Below are 17,358 nucleotides of genomic sequence, written 5' to 3'. Positions count from 1 at the left end.
AGAGAGTCTGTAGCATGCTGTAAGAGGAAACATCACCTAAAGCGAGATTTTACGAGAAGAAAGGGAGCGGGGGAAATCGGTAGCGCCAAGAGACCCACGTAAAATGACGTTGAACAAAATGTGATTCAACCTATCTTTGTGCACACAAAACACTCGATAAAACGTAACGCATGTGCGCAAGAGTTTAACGCGATAATACTTTCGAGTCGCGTGCATGATCCAAGCTCTTTGTGGGTGATAGCACGGTATCCTGCTAACTGCAGACATACCCATATGCTTGCTCCGGTCACTGGCTAAAGATATTTTGTAGCGGTGTGAGGTTTTACTACCAGGGATGACGTCACACATTCTACATCTTCCTGATTTTACAGTTATCACTTCCAAAATATTCTCTTCTCTCTCTTTTTTTTTTCTTTTTTTTTGTCTCCCATGATAATTGTACTTTCCAACACTCATCCACAGGGGAGAGTCCCTCCCTCCCCCTCCCTACCCCTGCAAATAAATGACCTCTGTCGACCGGAGCGGGATCGTTGCATCACGCAGGTCACGACCTCGTCTCGTAGAGGCCACTCCTGCTGATGTAGCGGACCCACTTGATGACATCATGGTCACTGTAGTTCAGTTTGGGTTCAAAGACTTTCAGGTAGCGCACCTTGAGGCCGGAGGCGGCAAACGGGACCTACAGAGAAAAGGGGGTAAGAGAAAAGGAGGTGAGCCAATGAGCTTGCCTCGTAGAAACCTACACCACAAGGCGTCATCGTAATCTAAATTACAGTGCATCCACAGTCATCACCTTTGGTTGGTTTCTCTCTGAAGTGTACACATACAAAACCATATTACATTTCTTTTAAAAACAGTCGGGTCTTACTGGACCAAATTCACAAAGATAGTTTTCAGTTAGTATATGGATCATGCAATTTTTTGTCAGAGATTGCATACCCCAACAGGCACTAAATAATGTACCCTTGCTGATATGTGCATGTGAAGGGTACGCCTATTTTGAGCTCATATTAGTTCATGGAGTAAATTCAAACCATGTTTTTTATTTCAATTACCTTCGAGAATTTGGGAGCTTGTGTCTGAGTAAACAAGAACTCACTAAAACAAACAGAACGTACGATCACTGACAGCATGTTCTCAACAAATTTTCTGTTCACTGTCTTCATCATCCCGAAACCCTTCTTGGCTTTTCTGCACCTTTGGGAGACAAACGGGGAAAAGGGTCCCCAGATATTTCCACAGAACAAAATACACTTGGAATTAGAACGTGTAGTGGACATTTGGCAAGGCATTATGGGAAGGACATGGAAGGGCACTGACCTCGAAATTCATGGAGATGGGCGGGCGGGCCCACTTCTTCTTGTCGTTGGTCGGCAGCAGCTCGATCTCAGCACTGATCTGAGACTCCTTCATGCCACTCATCCTCTTGATCCTGCAGAAAGGACGGAAAGAACGTCAAGTTAACGATCGTTCTATCTCTCGCAGCACACGCTTGGCGCTTTCTGCCAGACATTACTAGCGTGCGTACAGGCTGCTTGTCTGTTGCTTCTTCGTTCAGGGTTTGTTTGGGGTTTTTCATTTCACAATTACCGCACAAGCGAGATCATACGATAATAATTGTTCGCCCAATTTAGGGCAACCAAATGAATGAGCCATTTTACCATGACAACGATTCAAATGTGACTACAGCTAAACTTCAGTTACACAGCCATGTCAGGAGTGGTTCCCATCCAGATAAATTGTATGGCACGATAAGCGAGATATGCTCACTTTTAAGAAAGTTTAGTTGAATACATACATAAGGCTTTGTTCATTTTCTATCCATTGCAATTATACATTAGCATATTTCATAATTCAAGTTCTGTGGAAGTGAAACGGAATATCAGTTTGTGTAAATGCACCTTCCGTACTATGTTTGCTCCTTGTAGCAACAGTATTTTTGTTCGTATAAGTATCACAGCAAATAACATTAATGTAAGGACTATCTTATTTCCTCGTAATTGCAAGAGAATCACTGTTTTGTACTTCAAGTAAAGTTTCACACTGAAAATGCAAAGATTATCATGACCAGTCCATGAGGATAGCCAAGGCTGGACTGTACTTCCTATGAGGCCTTTTACAAACACGCCTAATGTGCTTCAATTGGTCCCCACACACTGTTATATTGTTGAAACGTCACTTTTGCTGTATACATTTTTAAGTGGAAATAAATGAAATAAATTTGCAGGAGAGAGGATGGCCAATAAGGAAGAGGGGAAAGAAAGAAGGGGGTGGAGGAAGAAGGAAAAGGGGAAGAGGAGGCGGAAGGAGGAGAGGGGTAAGCCAGAGGAAGGGGTGACTGATACTCACTTCCAGACGATGGCATTCTCGCTGGACTTGTACTTGGCCTTGCCCTTCATGCAGATGACCTGGACGCCGCTGGTGTTAAGGGGTGTCGGGATGCGCACCTGCCGATTCCAAACCAATCGTGGTTGAATGACCACATGAACATAACATATTTGCACAATAGTTGATAGTATTCTTCTATTTTCCCCAGGACTCTTTTAATATAATGCATACAGAAGACAAATCTTCTCAGCTGCTGCCCCATGCCTATGGAATCAGCTCCTCCACAGCATCATCTCTGGCAGTTTTTAAAAAGTCCTTGAAGACTTTTCTTTTCAATGATTAATTGATCAATTATGTATATTTTGTACTTTTCATTAGTAATATTCCCCATCCACTCAACGCACTATGAGTGATACTATTTTGTGAAGTGTTGTGACACGTAAGAACTCACTGTCAAGAGTGCTATATCAGTAATATTGTATTACAAGAAGTAAGTTCAAGAACTGATATAAGAAATTATCATAAAAGGCAAAATAAAACACAAACAAATAGGTGAAAGTTGGAGCAAAATTTGGCACACATTTGAGGAGCTATGACTTCTTAAATTTAAACAAATCCTGAATACATTAGTGTTGTAACCAATGCTAAGGGTCCAGACTTATTCACCAAACCACAGACATACATACCTCAATCTTTTGCCCGAGTATCGTGGGCTTGAAGTTGGACTTCAACACAACCTTGACCTCCATCTTTGTCCGACCCACCTCCCTGACCAATGGAATGACCCTAAATGGCAAGCTGATGTCCTTGGTTGTACGGTACCTGAAGGGAAACACCATTTTAATATGGGGATATTTCACTAGGGTGAAAAAATACAATTGTTTTGTGTCTTCAAACTCCATCACACATATGTTTGTGCTTTGTTTACATACTCATTCAGAGAAAAAGCAAAAACAGAAATGTCATACTTTCACAAAGTCGTATCGAACAAAAAGAGACAAACGGAAAGCTGGAAAACATTGATTCCTTGAAGTCTTATCCAATCATCGACTTCGGTAATTTCACTGCTGTTCGAGTCAATAAAGAAGCTTCCTTTTCACGTGATCAACATGTCCTGACATCAACATAAATATGGTCTGTCATTTACATGTAAATGAAGTTCAATGGCCTTGACCCTTAACTTGAAGGTTTAACCAGTGTGGAAACATTTCCAACTTCACTTCTATCTCCTCATTAAAATACATTCCCACCAGACATTCACACTTGACGCCATGGCTGGAAAAACAAGACATCGAGCCTGAATTCCATAGCTCACAATAATGAAGGATTCTGCCCCATATCTAGTGGGTGTATCTTCACAACAAGTAGCATGCATGGGCCAAATATCAACAAATCACTAATTAATCAATTTTATTTTATTTTTTCAAACTGTGTTGATGAGATCTAGGAAAAGTGGATGGACAGACACCCGACAAAATAATGCATCCAGCACCAAATGGAGGCAGAGGTTTAAAGTAGCCTCCAATATCAGACTCACTTCATGAGCTCAAACTCGCCGTCAGGGGGGATGAAACTGATGCTGCGCTCCGACTCGAACTTGCTCAGCTTCACACACTGGTGGAATGTGCAGTCATCGATGGCTATAGACGATTTGCTGTGGAGAGAAACAGCAAAGAGGATTACACTACAAGACTCGATGGCAAAGGCTATTGTCACTAGTGTAAACCACAAATCAAGGAGTGTCTCGTCGTTTTTAAAGAATGAAAAATTCTTAGAAGAGGTGCACTACTAAGAGCAATGAGTGTCTAATGAGAGGGTGGATTGCATGTATATTCATCTGTGACTAAAAGGTACACTCGTATTTGAGAACATTACAATCAGCCTGAAAACTGGCACATTAAAAGAAGTAACGTTAAAACTGCCCTGCATCAGCTGTCCAACTTCATATCTCAGAAATACGATATAACATCTACAAAAGACAAGTAAGAATCTCAAATCAAATCTTCTCTATAAAAACTGCAATAAATGCAGATACAGATGTGATTTTCACATTATCACCATCTTTCTATGAATGCATTTCTCTACAAAGTCCAATGCAAAGACGTGGGGGTGACTTGTCCCAGTATTCCCTCACTGTACCAGACACTCACACCAAAGTAAATAAGTGGGACTAACCTCTTGGCAGGGTCATCTCCTTTCCCCTGCTTGTCTAGCGTGATCTTGTCGTTCATGCCAAACTTGCATTCAGGCATCCCACTCAGGTAGCTCTTCATCACTACCCTGCCAGCCACATGGGCACTCAACACCTGGCCTATACCAACAAAGGAAACAACAGAAATTGTGATGATAATGATGATGATGACACTATCACTACTACGACTACTTTTCCTATTACTACAACTACAACTATTATTTCTACTTCACTATAATTTCACTACTATTTCTGCTACTATAACAATAATACTACTAATAACAATATAGTAATGGGATGAGAAGAAAAGAAAGAAGAAAAGAAAGAAGAAAACAAAGAAGATGAAGGAGGAGGAGGAGGACATTTTGTGTTTCTTTTCATAGCATCCAATTTAATTGCCATGATGAAGTTCCCATAGCACTCTGCAACACAGTGTTATTCCACCTTGTCAAATTACAATATCTGGTTTACCTGTATGTATTGAAGGTACACTTTGTGAATGCAAAATTTGCCCCTCCCCCCCCCCCCCAAAAAAAAAAAAAAAAAAAAAATTACAAAATTACAAAATTACAAAATAATAATGATACATGAATATATAAAAATTAACCACTCTGACAAGGGGCAACAGATCAGGCATGCCCAAATTATCTTCTATGTCAATGTGACGTAACGTTAGATGACGTTGCAGTTGTTTTTGCCGACACATACTGACCAGTATTATATGTACCATTCTATCTAACAATGGCTACCAATATCAACACTGTGAAGCCTGCATCGCTTGTTAACCCTTACTATGCTTGATTTGACAATTACCACTTCTACAAGAGTGCTTCCTACATCAAATGGCACAAGTATCTTGAAACCACCTTCCAATTAATAGACTGCCTAATCCCCTTTATCCTTAATTTGTCACCAGGTAAACTTGTGCACATTGTTATGCCTCGGTGGGATGGCTAACAGCCAACTACGTGTTATGTTGAGTTTTGAGGAATTATCAGACTGCTGATGAAAACTGATGGCAAGTTACACGAAATGCCTGGGTACATAAAGGGTAATGGCACATGCCAGTCAAATGAAGTAGTAAGCTTCTCTTTATTGAGAGTCCATACGATATCTGTCTTATTCAATTCTTGGGGAGGGGAGGACAGTTCCTGTAAATGCCAAAGATCTAACAAGTCTAATTTTTCATGAAACGGGACTTCCTGACATTTCAGCAAGTGGTCAAATTTGCAAACATGGAATACAGCAATGGATGGAGAAATGTATGCGTGCACATTGCACTCATATGAGATCAGAGTTAAAACTTCTGTGTTTTATCAAAATCGTGAATAGCACGCGACTTGAACAATTCGCGAAAACTAAAAACCCCAAGGAATATATGTTGTATGCAGTACTTCTGCATATGTGACTGGATCATGAGAGCAAAGACACCCTTTTGAGCCACACACCTTGCGGCGACATGAGCAGGTTGACGTTCTCGAGCACGTCGAGGAAGAGCTCATTGCGGCGGTACTTGATGCCCTCCCTCCTCCAACCAATCTGACCGGTAACTTGGTTGGTGATCTGGGCTTGCTCCTCTTTACTCTGCACAGACACACAGACAGACAGACAGACAGACAAAGATTCATAAATACTTCATCAGGCGTGTGGTGCAAAGTTTGAGATTTGGTTTTCTGGTTTTCTCCTTTGAGTGCTACTTACACTATCAGAAAACCAGATAATGTTTCCTATTCTTAGATCCAGTGACAACAATGGAAGAGATAATGAATTAAATGAAATGAATAGCTTGTCAGTTGGTTCTGTAATATGACCCATTTAATCTTTGCCCTGTTGCACACAGCATAATATCATTTAAACCCTTTAAATGTATAAAAATGAACACTAATCCACTAAATTTCATTCAGGAATAGAATAATATGATAGATTCATCTACTTGTTACCCATGAACAACAAGTGAGGTTAAATTCATTAAATCAAAATCCTCCCCCAATTGCTTGGCACTGTGCATAGAACTGATATTAAACTGCAGATTCTCTGTTGGCTTGCATAGCCTGGCCATCTACAATAAGTTTAAAAGTGTTGTTATACAGTACTATGAAATTGAATCTGTGCCAGTACAACTACCACCACGTAATTTGGACTCGGGGTAAAAGGTAACACTATCGCAATAACCTTTGCTGTCAAATTTGGTTCCAAAATGATTGTCTTTGATGAATGTATACAGGTAACTAGTAAAGCAGCATATTAAAGCTTGTTAATTGATATCCAAGTTTGAGCAAGCTACTGCATCAAATGTAGGTTCATGCATTGAGCTTTATAAAATATGCTGAAGATTAAATGTGCAGCTGCTTTTACTTCTGGACACTTGCCTAATAAGGACAACGAGAAAGTCTCGATTTAGGGGTGGCAACTGTGTGTCACAAACTACATTCTCTGGATAATAGTCCCAGGGCTAGTCTCCTTTGGCCAGTGGGGACAAAGAGTCCCTTGACCCCTCTTGGTATCTAAACTCACTGAGGATTTGACCCCTTGTTGTGTGATGAAGGTCTTCAGAATGCCTGTATCTGTGTTCTGTGGGTATCCATAATCCAGGATTTCTGACAGGAAAAATATTAGGGAATGTTAACTTCATTCTCATTCTTTCTTTAAACAAGTCAGACAAAATTACAAGCAATGCTCTACAAGTCACATGCGAGTACTTATCAGTAAATGTTTTCAGCAGGATGACATTTCACAGTACAAAGTGACATTGCGATAGTTTCTCATGAACAGGTAAGCACATTTCTGAGTACAGGTTCTGAGCTCTGCTATATTTCACTGTGTTACATGCAATTCTGACACGCAAAGCCCTCGACACTAATTTTGCAGGTAACTCATGGCGTTAATAATATCACAAGTTTGTTATACCAGAGGTAAGCCCAAGTTTTGATTAAACAGAGATGGAATGTTGAGGAACGTAGAAGTGCATCTTTAGAGATGAGCAAGTAGTGATTTTGCTCGCTTTGTTCGCTTTCTTTGGAACTACAGTCAACTTTGCACAAGTGTGAGAAGCTTGTCATGTTAAGTTTCATTTAGGTGCAAGATGCAATGTAAAATTGCATAGAGATGTCATTGAACAACTATGAAATTCTGATAGTCAGCCACTGGTACAGTGAGTGTCTTCCGCTGTCAGAGTTTGGACCGTAGCATGTGCAGTTTATAATACAATTGCATGTCATCTTATTACAGCTACACACTTGTACACAGAGAAATGATTGTTCTAAAGAATTAAGGGGAAGGGCTTGTTGCCTCATCTTACCATCCAGTAGCTCATAGATGAGCACAAAGTTGTTCTTGATGTTGTCCTCCGTGACCTTGCCGAAGTACGAGGTCATGACCTCCATCAGCTTGGCCAGGAACTCAAAGACCATGGGGGCGTTGACGTTCTGCTTGGTCACCGCAGCGACCCAGACGTTGCCCCGCTTGATGTGGAAAAAGCTGGTGCGGGCCATGTTGGTGACCGGGGAGCGCACCTGCTGGCGTGCGTGGATGACGTTCACTCGGAACGCATCCACGGCATTACGTCTGCAAGCGAAGACAAACCACACACACATGAACATCAATATAACGCTTGCTACATGGTGCATGATACAGGTGTACTACATAAACACAGATATTAACCTTGTATAAACAGCACTGCAATATTCTGAAGGCTAAAAAGGCATACTACTGGTGGCACAACAGTATTTGTACCTTTCCTGCAATAGACATTGTATGAGTCGTAATACAATTAGGGAAAAACAGTATTATCCATGAAATCTGCAGTACATTGTACTTTTGGTCCCCCCCCCCACCCCCCCCCCCCAAAAAAAAAAAATTTGGTCCCCCCCCCCCCACCCCAAAAAAAATAAAAATAAAAAAAAATACTATCAAAAAATGTAGCCATTGGCATCTCTGCATTTAGGGTAGATATCTGAAAATGATTTGAATTCTTGCTGCATTATTTCAGTCCAAGAAATAAAATTGTACATATGCCTGTAAAAAGTACACAATGCAATTTCAAAGTATAAAGCTAGTACCAAGGTACTGTACCTCCCAAAAGTCGACATAAACACCTCTGCCTGAATACATTGTACCTTGTCGTAATTTCAATTCTACAAGAAGGTAGCCTCAAATACGACCTCACAAGACTCTCCACTTAGGAAAACATCACATTTTACTCAGCACTCACCCTATGTCATCTCGAAATACTCGTGATATGAGGACCTCCCCCTTGTGATTGTATATAAAGAGTCCTCCTAACATCTTCGGCTAGCTCATCATCCTGTGGACACATTCACAAAAGAGAAGTTAGTACAGTGTGTGTGTGTGTGTACTGTAGGTCAGTCACATCTACAGCGTTTACCAGTAAATACCTTCAGACTTTTACAACTCTTTATAGCCACAGAGACAGCACAAAGCATTTCAGTTCTAAAGTACACTTGGCTAATATCTGTACTTAACAGGAAACTTAAGAAGTGAATAAAAGCCATTCACTTTATAATACCCAAACTCTTTTGTTCAGTTCAGTTTGCTACTTTCCAAAATATTTCAGCTTATGTCAGCATATGATATTCATCATCTCACAAAGCAGTCAATATCAGTCTCTGGTATTGTTCTGTATGCTTGTCTCATGCATGGAATATCACAAACAGAATATACCTTTGAATAATATCTATTCTGTTACTCTGCACAGGCTGTATATTCATCAAGGATACAACATAATTTCATCAGTACATCTTCCAAGAAAACAAAAAAGACATTGCTTCCTTCCCACAAATTCTGAAAAGAATCAATCTCTCTGGTCATCATTACTGATCTGTTCCATTTATTAAGTCCATTGAAATCACCAACATTTTTCGGAACTATGTGTTCCATTTTTCTTTACTTAATGAAAGTGTGTGATAATAAATCACTGCAAAGATAAACATATCTGGGTTTACTGTATGCACCATATATTTAATGAGTGTATAACACAGTGTACTTTGCAAATTGGGAATTATAAGACAATTTCACAAGTACCCGTAGTTGAACTTGAATTCCCAATCAAGCTGTACATTGACAACATGAAGGAGTATTATCACTTGTCAGGAGAAAAGTTGGCCATTTTCCAACTTGGAGATGGAGGCCACACACAAAATATTACAATATATTTGTGTTTTAAGGAGGCTTTATTATTTTCTCATGGATTGTTGATTCAAAGAATCACATTCAACTTCACAAGTCCCAAGAAAATGTAGAAACATTGAGATTGAAGTGGATTGATGAACAGGCATTGTCCGACATCATCATTGGATTAATAAGTACATTTACACCCCAAGTAATATGATCGCTTGAGATGTTGCATACTGTAGCAGGTAAACAGTATTATACAACACCTCAGAATGATGTCCAATTGTGATTGGCCAAGAACATGTCACATGACATTCAATAGAAAATACCTACCAAACTCATTGAGAGTGACAGCCATACAATAGGCCCCTGGCATGGGCCTATTGCACGGCTCGAAGGTACTATAGCACGGCTTCATGGGGGGCTACTAATGCAAGGCCGCTCACAGAGTTCTGTGGCTCACAGCAGCAAAGCGCCAGCAAACTACATTGTACGTGCTGGCCGGCTGCGCTGCGATGCGCTGCCGGTAAACAGACCAGTCGCGGCGGAGTACTGCAACGTTAACGTGTACGCGCAGCTACTTTACCTAGCTAGTTGCATGTATTGCGGCCTGCGCCTACCTACTGCTGTGTTTTTAGTTTTGACTCTGATCTGCTACGTGGACCACAGTGATCCCAAATTCAAGACTTCATTTCAAGTTGAGAAACCGTAATTTGATTATTTTTCTGTGTTTTTATACAAAATCATTTTCGGAAATAGAGAAAGTCTAGATCTACTACTAGATCTACCGACATCTCAGGTAGGCTTAACAGTCAGGCCTAACTCGATCTAACGTTAGCGTAGAATGGGTATAGACCCTGCGGAGTTTGTGATTCCTGTGACTGTGTGGTCGAATCATGACGAGTGTTTGAAAGCAGTACACAGGGTGGTTTACAATTCTCAGCCTAATTGTTACATTTATTTTTGGGCCTTCCTGAGTTAGCGGTCACTAATTTAGTACTGTGATTGTGGACAAGGTGTTGTATAAAACGAATAATTTATGATTTTGTTCGTGCATTGGGGCACGTAATACCGCACTCGGCGCGAGATTCGCCACTGGTCTATTCAACGCGGCGCTACGCGCCTTGTTGAATAGACCAGTGGCTTATCTCGCGCCTCGTGCGATATTCGTGCCCTATGCACTCACAACTCATAAATTATTCGTATACTAGTACATGTATGTACATGTAGTATTAAGATCTCTAGTTCAGCTACAAAAAAAAAAAACTGTACTAAAGCACTGCTGGGCTGGTAAAAAATATTTCATATGCTTTCATATGATTTCCTGGTAATTCACTTATACAAATGTGGGCACTTTAGTAATGATAGTATCTACTTTGTGCAAATTGTTCACATCTACCAGAATCTAATCATGTGTACAGTCTACATGTATACAAAACAATCTACAGCACATGTGTAAACCATATTTACAAAAGTGTAGTAAACTTGTGCCAAAAATGTGAGCCTCTCCCCTAAACAAACATGCAAGTCAAGTTCATCTTCGTGATAGGCTGCATAGCCTTTTGAAGATTATGAAAGAAGAAGAAGACAAACCTCTCCGCAATATTTATCCGACGTTAGATATTCACATCAAGATACAGCAAAACTCCAAGCAGACTTTCTCAGTTTAGGTCTCATCATCATCATCATCATCATGGATCCTAAAAACTACCGTGGAATCACACTTACCTCCGTCCTGGGCAAGCTCCTGGAACAGTGCATGAAACCGAACCTCGAAAAACAACTCACAACACAGAATATACCAGACGAACTTCAATTTGGATTTCGCAAAGGATTCTCCTGTCAACTCACCTCTCTCTCTCTGCAACTCACTATTGAAATAAACAATGCCTCAAAGAAACCCACCTACATCGCCTTCCTCGACGCAGAAAAAGCCTTTGACAAAGTGTGGCATAAGGGCCTCTTAGGAAAACTCAGAGCTGCCCACTTTAGATATCTGCACGTACGATGTCCTCCAAGACATGTACACGGTGTATGATGGTATGACAAGTACATTTGTAGAGTCTACTGGCAAGAAAGTATCTCTCCATCCTTTGACATCACCCAGGGAGTTCGACAAGGTGGAGTACTCTCGCCCACCCTATACACTCTATTCATCAACGACCTCATCAAAGAACTTCGCAGCAGAAATCTTGGGTGCACCCTCCTGAACAGATATTCAGGGGTCATCATTTTGGCGGACGACGTAGCACTTCTGAGCTCTACTCCCGAAGAACTTCAGGAGATGCTAAATGTGACACAGATGTATGCTGACAGGTGGCACTACAGGATTAATTCCTCAAAGAGTGCAATAGTTGTAATGAATGGGAAAAGATCCGACAGCCAAATGCAATGGTCAATGAGTGGCTCTATCATCGAACAGAAGACCTCTTACGAACACCTTGGGATTACAAAATCTGGGACCCGGCTCGACCCAACAGACAGCATAATCGCAAAAGGGCTCAAATCCTTCTATGCCCTCTCTGGGATTGGAGCCCATACTCTAGGCCTTATCCCCACACTATCTGCATACATTTGTACTTATGGAATACTTTCTGTCTCCCTTGCATGCTTTATGGGGTGACCATGTACCACCTTACAAAAAGCATGATTACCAAACTTGACCAGGCGCAAACACACCTTTTCAAGCGGATAATCGGTCTACCTCTTTCAGCTGCTGACGAAAGCATAATATCACCAGCTTAAACCCAATTTCTCGACAAATCGATCATGAAAAACTCCTACTGCTTGGCCAAACCCTCAACCTAGACCACACAAGGTTTGAGTGACGTACCTTTCTCCATGCAGTAAGTTGTAACACCCCATTCATCTCTACTCTGAAGGCCACGCTATCGAAATACAACCTGCCCAAGCTCAGTGATCTCCTCAACCATTTCATGCCATACCCCCAATGGGAACGCCTCATAAGAAACACCATCTCCACAGCAACACAAAAGGACTGCACGGAAAAGATTAATCTCAAGCCCTCACTTACATTCTGGACAGACTGGACTCACAACAACCCAAGGATACTCTATCCCTCAAACCCTCCATCCCATATCATCCACCAGGCCCTGACAGCAAGAGCTCAACTCTTTATTTCCACATACCTGCTACAAACAAGACTCCTCAAGATAAGGAAGGATGTGGACCCCACTTGCCCCCTATGCAAAGAGGAGGATGACCACCGTACACTTTGTCGCTACCTGCAATTACACCACCGGAATCCGCCAAGAACTCATCAATCAGAACAGAAAGTGCCTACTTGACCATCCCTCTCCTTCCAACAACTACAATTATGTACTGCACCCAGACTGCTTTTCTGTTCACACAGGCCACACTTTTACCATGTAACCGCCCTCAGTCTGTTAATGACAATATCCTGGCGTGTTCCCTCCACTTCATATTCAGACTCCATATTAACAGGCTGAACATTCATTCATCCAACTCTGCTCCCTGATATTTCAACTATTTAATAGGAAGGTGCCCAATCCTGAACTTCTACACTACATTTGTATCTGCGATCTACGCTCGTCAATCTCCGACATAAACGGAGAGAGGAAAAGAAGAAGAAAAAGAAGCTGTCTAAACATCTGCTGTATGTTTACATGTAAATGATGAAATGTTATAGGGAAATTAAACAGGGGGTGCCAAGAGACATGATCCACGGGACAAGTCAAGGGGTCTTCACCATTGGGCATTATCATAACTGAACAAAATATACTGATAGAGTCTACATGTAGAGCCTATCTAATATGCACCAACTTTAATAGGTTCGACCTCCCATGCCAAAATTTTTCATGAAAAAGAATAGGTTTTACATGTAGCAGGTGGTGGAATTTTGGACAGCCTTACGATCAAATTATGGGCAGCTTGCTTTATATATCTTGAAATGACACTGACACCGACACCCCAGAAGTGCATCTTCCTATAACCATGATAACGAATGTTTCTTGTTGCTCGACCTGTGCTCGATCGAAAGATCGGTCTGTATCTTGTCGGGGATATGCTCCGCGGAGACTGCGTTTGGCTTCACGGAATCCCCTTAAACAAAGTTACTGTTAGGGCTGTATAAAAGAAAAAAAAAATGATAAGAACTCCTCCAGACAGATTTTTCTGTCTCGACCTGTGCAATCCTAACATTAGAATAGATCATGTAAATTTAGCTCTCAACTTCTATGATGTTCTGGTTCTTCATCTTTCCTTCAATTCAATTCAATTCAATTCAATAGAAATTTCCAGATCAATTCGTGTAAAAACAATAACAATTCCAAAAACAGTAACAATTCCTTCATGTTACCCGAGATGAAACTTTTATGAGTGAGATTTTTATGACTCGGCTTCTCGGCGCTCGCGCGCATGCGCACGCGAACGAGGAGGGTGTCCCCCTCCCATGCCATGGTAGGGAGCTTTTTTGAATTATTAGCTCTTAATGATGCGATCTGGTGCATACTTAAGTGAATATTTTTTACTAATTTTGAAAGGCAAAAGGGAAATATACCTTCAATTGCAACTATCACTTTAATCCTTTGAGCTATGCTCCTTATTTTTGGCCCAAATTGCAGACTTCACCAGATGCGTGAGAAAAATGGGTGCCATGCATGAGATCGTGAGACAGACCCTAAATGCTTGAGTCTCACGCAGAATGCGTGAGACTTGGTAGCTCTGTGTTACACTTGGAATTCCTGCAAATGTACAGTTTTCTACTATTAGCCTAACTCATGTTAGGGTCTCTAACAGTTACTTGACTAGATACTCTACTGTCTTCTACATTAGATTCCATTCCTGCAGTTTGATCGCGCTGCACTGCACTGCCACTACTGTGCACTGTATTCAATCAAAGGTAAGATCAGTGTAAAGCACTCACTTGCACTGCCAGTAGCAGTATGCATGCACACTCTTTTCACTGTACAATCGTCTCGATCATGCTCAAAGGGAGGTTCGTATCAAGATACATGTAGCTGCACATGCAGAAAATCGCACATAAACATTTAGAGGGATACTAACGGATGTTTCAGTCCACTGTTGCGATTACATTACAGAAAACAATTCGTGATACTCACTGAATTTCGTCCGAACACACCCACCTTTTTCCTCCACCAAGATCTTACGATAGCATGGCGTGTCACCAAGATCATGTACAAATGAATGGGAAAAGAGCTCGGGATTGAGCTGGCGGCGGAAGTTGGGCGGATCATGGATTGGGCAAACTGAAACGTAGATGGGGCTAGTCAAATTAATTTTTGACATTCAATATGCTTACTCAGTTACGCAGTACCCTAGTACAATCATGGGGATACTATAGTACTGATGAATTTGACATTAAAACTTTAGTGTTTTATAGTATTGTATCGTTTTGTTTTGTACCGGTACTCAATGTGCACAAGTTTGTACTTGATGAAATTAGCTTCAGTAAAGTTTGTGGGCCAACCCGTACTATCTTGTTTGTTGAATGCTAGTACACTGTAGTTAGTTGTTAGAGAAATTCGAGTTGTTGTTGGGTTTTTTTTTCGTATAAAAATAGTTTTACCATGGACCTGTGCTGTTCAAAACAAAATTAAAAAAAAATATCATTTTCGTCGCAGTATCTTTCATATCTGTTGTTTCTTCTTCTTTTTTTCATTCACTAATTCGCACAGTTGCTGCAATGCCAAATCCGAGCATTGGAGTCTGGTCTTCTGACAAATTAAATTAAAGTGAATATAGCTTGGATTATGACGCATACTCAAGTATAGCGCTCCTTTGTTCTTTTCTCTGCTGTCTGTAATATATGAGCGTCTATTAGATACTGTTTTGTTTGGGGCCGAGGAAGGTTTTTCAAAGGGGGAGGGGCGGTTGCATGTGGGCCAGGGGCGGGCCAAGCAACCCCATATCAGTGGTATCACTTCGTTAAGGTGAGGCGAGGTGGGGGGGGGGGGGCTGCAGCCTCCCCTGCCCCTCCACCCCGTTTCCGCGAACCGCCCTGCTTGACGGTCTCTTTTCTGTTCAGTTCTTTTCTTTCCTGGATTGGATCTTCGTTCCATCGAAGAGCAACTTTGTTCCCTCGATCACCGGTAATAAAGTAATACAGTCACCCCCCCCCCCAAAAAAAAAAAAAAAAACACCAACAACCAAGCAAACAAACACAAACAAAAACAAACTAACAAACAAAACAAAATACGGACTGGTATCTCATATCATATTCATAGTCCTAAAAGTTATGAACTATTGAAGTTTTAGGCCTATACAGTTATTTGAATAGGACCAAAATAATATGCAAATGACTGAGCCGGCACCATTTTAGATCTTTAGATTTTTTTAGATTTTGATAGTGTGCAAAAAGTGACGAAAATCAAAATATTATGTTTTTGTTATCAAAGACAAGGAAAAGATCATTATGTTATTTCGTTTTAATGAACTGGGAACAACAGTAAGTTAAGAGAGACTGAGGTGTAATTGGGTTTGAATAAAACACTCGAAATTTTAAAATTTTATGTACCAACATGGCAAGTCGTGATTGGATGATCACTTCTTATTTTCAATCTTGCACGTTATATTGACTGTTCAAGTTAATGTTTCCTGAGAAATTAGCGAAACTTAACAGTGTCTTAAAGTCCTTACTTTTCGTCCGATTTTGATCAAGTTTTCATTGCGTGTGCAAAAACAAAAAGAAAAAAAAAAGAAAAAATGCTCCTTCTTCAGTTCAGACTAACTGCCAATTGCACTGAGAATAATTATGTTTCAACTCAAGGCAGTGGCGGATCCAGGTGGGAGCGCATCAGGTGCGCGCACCCTTTATTTTTGTTAAAACAAAAGAAATAAAGAGAAAAAGGGGGAGCGCGAGCGCCCCCTTTGATTTCGTAAAGGTGCCCCTTACAGATTTACGAAATTCCTGGATCCGCCCCTGCAAGGAAACAGTCAGGTATAATACCAAGGAGAAAGCTTTGAAGCTCCTTGGGTATACTCAGGCAGTTACTGTGCAGTGCGTGAAATATACTACATCACCCCCCCCCCCCAATCTGATGTTGATAATCTTATCATGCATACAAAATCTTCCCAAAATCTCCGATTTCGAAATTAAGTCACAAATCATTTGCATGAAATTAATGTGGTGCTCTCTTAGAATAATGATACAGAGACTCCAACTCTCCCGTTTTCGACGGGAGATCTCCCGCCAAAAACCCATATTTGCAAAATCTCCCGTTCTCCCGTTTGAGATTTAATTTCTCCCGCCCTGGCTCTTTGTCTCCTGTTGGAAAGGATTTCTTACTTATTTCTATCGTATGTTGAAAAAGTAAGCCTTAGATAGCACCAGAGAGCATCTAGAACCCTGGGAATTTCGCGCTTCGCACACATCAAGTTGGAGTCTCCCGTTTGCTAAGGGTTTCAGGCGGGAGAATCTCCAGATCAGAAGGTGCTTGGGGTTGGAGTCTCTGAATGATATAAATGCAAGGTGCAGTCATGCCACTGAGTATGAGTATTCAAGCCTACGGCCCTATAGCCCGGTACCTGGTTGCAGTTGTCTGATTGCTGCATAATGATGAAGACAAACATAGTTATTGTTATTTCTCACAACTCTCCAGAGTAAAAAGGGTTGACTATAAATTTGGCGTTGACGTTATTGCCATTTTTATAGTGCACGTCTATCTTGCTTCTTTTTTTTTATGACCCCTCCTTTGAATGTATAGTTT

General features: G+C 41.0%; 1 protein-coding gene across 2 annotated transcripts; it reads right to left on the bottom strand.

Annotated features, from left to right (window-relative positions):
• Positions 1-243: 243 nt before the first annotated feature.
• Positions 244-14,879, bottom strand: LOC139743604 (AP-2 complex subunit mu). 2 transcript variants are annotated; one of them, XM_071654078.1, is made up of 11 exons: positions 14,752-14,879; positions 8,730-8,822; positions 7,818-8,083; positions 7,034-7,116; positions 5,968-6,103; positions 4,504-4,639; positions 3,866-3,982; positions 3,015-3,150; positions 2,350-2,447; positions 1,321-1,432; positions 244-679 (listed from the first exon to the last, which is right to left on the bottom strand). In XM_071654078.1, exons 2-11 carry the CDS (start codon positions 8,801-8,803, stop codon positions 545-547), a joined length of 1,293 nt encoding a protein of 430 aa, XP_071510179.1. In that variant the 5' UTR covers positions 8,804-8,822; positions 14,752-14,879; the 3' UTR covers positions 244-544. The 2 variants fall into 2 exon arrangements, with proteins under 2 accessions (XP_071510179.1, XP_071510180.1); XM_071654079.1 differs by having other exon boundaries at positions 14,776-14,821.
• Positions 14,880-17,358: the final 2,479 nt, after the last annotated feature.

This window comes from Diadema antillarum, unplaced genomic scaffold (genome assembly GCF_040938485.1).
Source record: "Diadema antillarum isolate AM-2024a unplaced genomic scaffold, OU_Dant_1.0 seq00001098_RagTag, whole genome shotgun sequence".
Taxonomy (NCBI): domain Eukaryota; kingdom Metazoa; phylum Echinodermata; class Echinoidea; order Diadematoida; family Diadematidae; genus Diadema; species Diadema antillarum.
The sequence above is the reverse complement of the archived record's forward strand: the minus strand, read 5'-3'. Positions and strand labels throughout refer to the sequence as shown.

Coding starts and splice junctions, on each gene's coding strand:
- LOC139743604 (XM_071654078.1), bottom strand. CDS start 8,803: ATGTTAGGAGGACTCTTTATATACAATCACAAGGGGGAGGTCCTCATA. Junction 6,104..7,033: donor AACAAGGGGTCAAATCCTCA/GTGAGTTTAGAT, acceptor GTGTCTGTGCAG/AGTAAAGAGGAGCAAGCCCA. Junction 1,433..2,349: donor GAGAATGCCATCGTCTGGAA/GTGAGTATCAGT, acceptor TCCTTTCTGCAG/GATCAAGAGGATGAGTGGCA.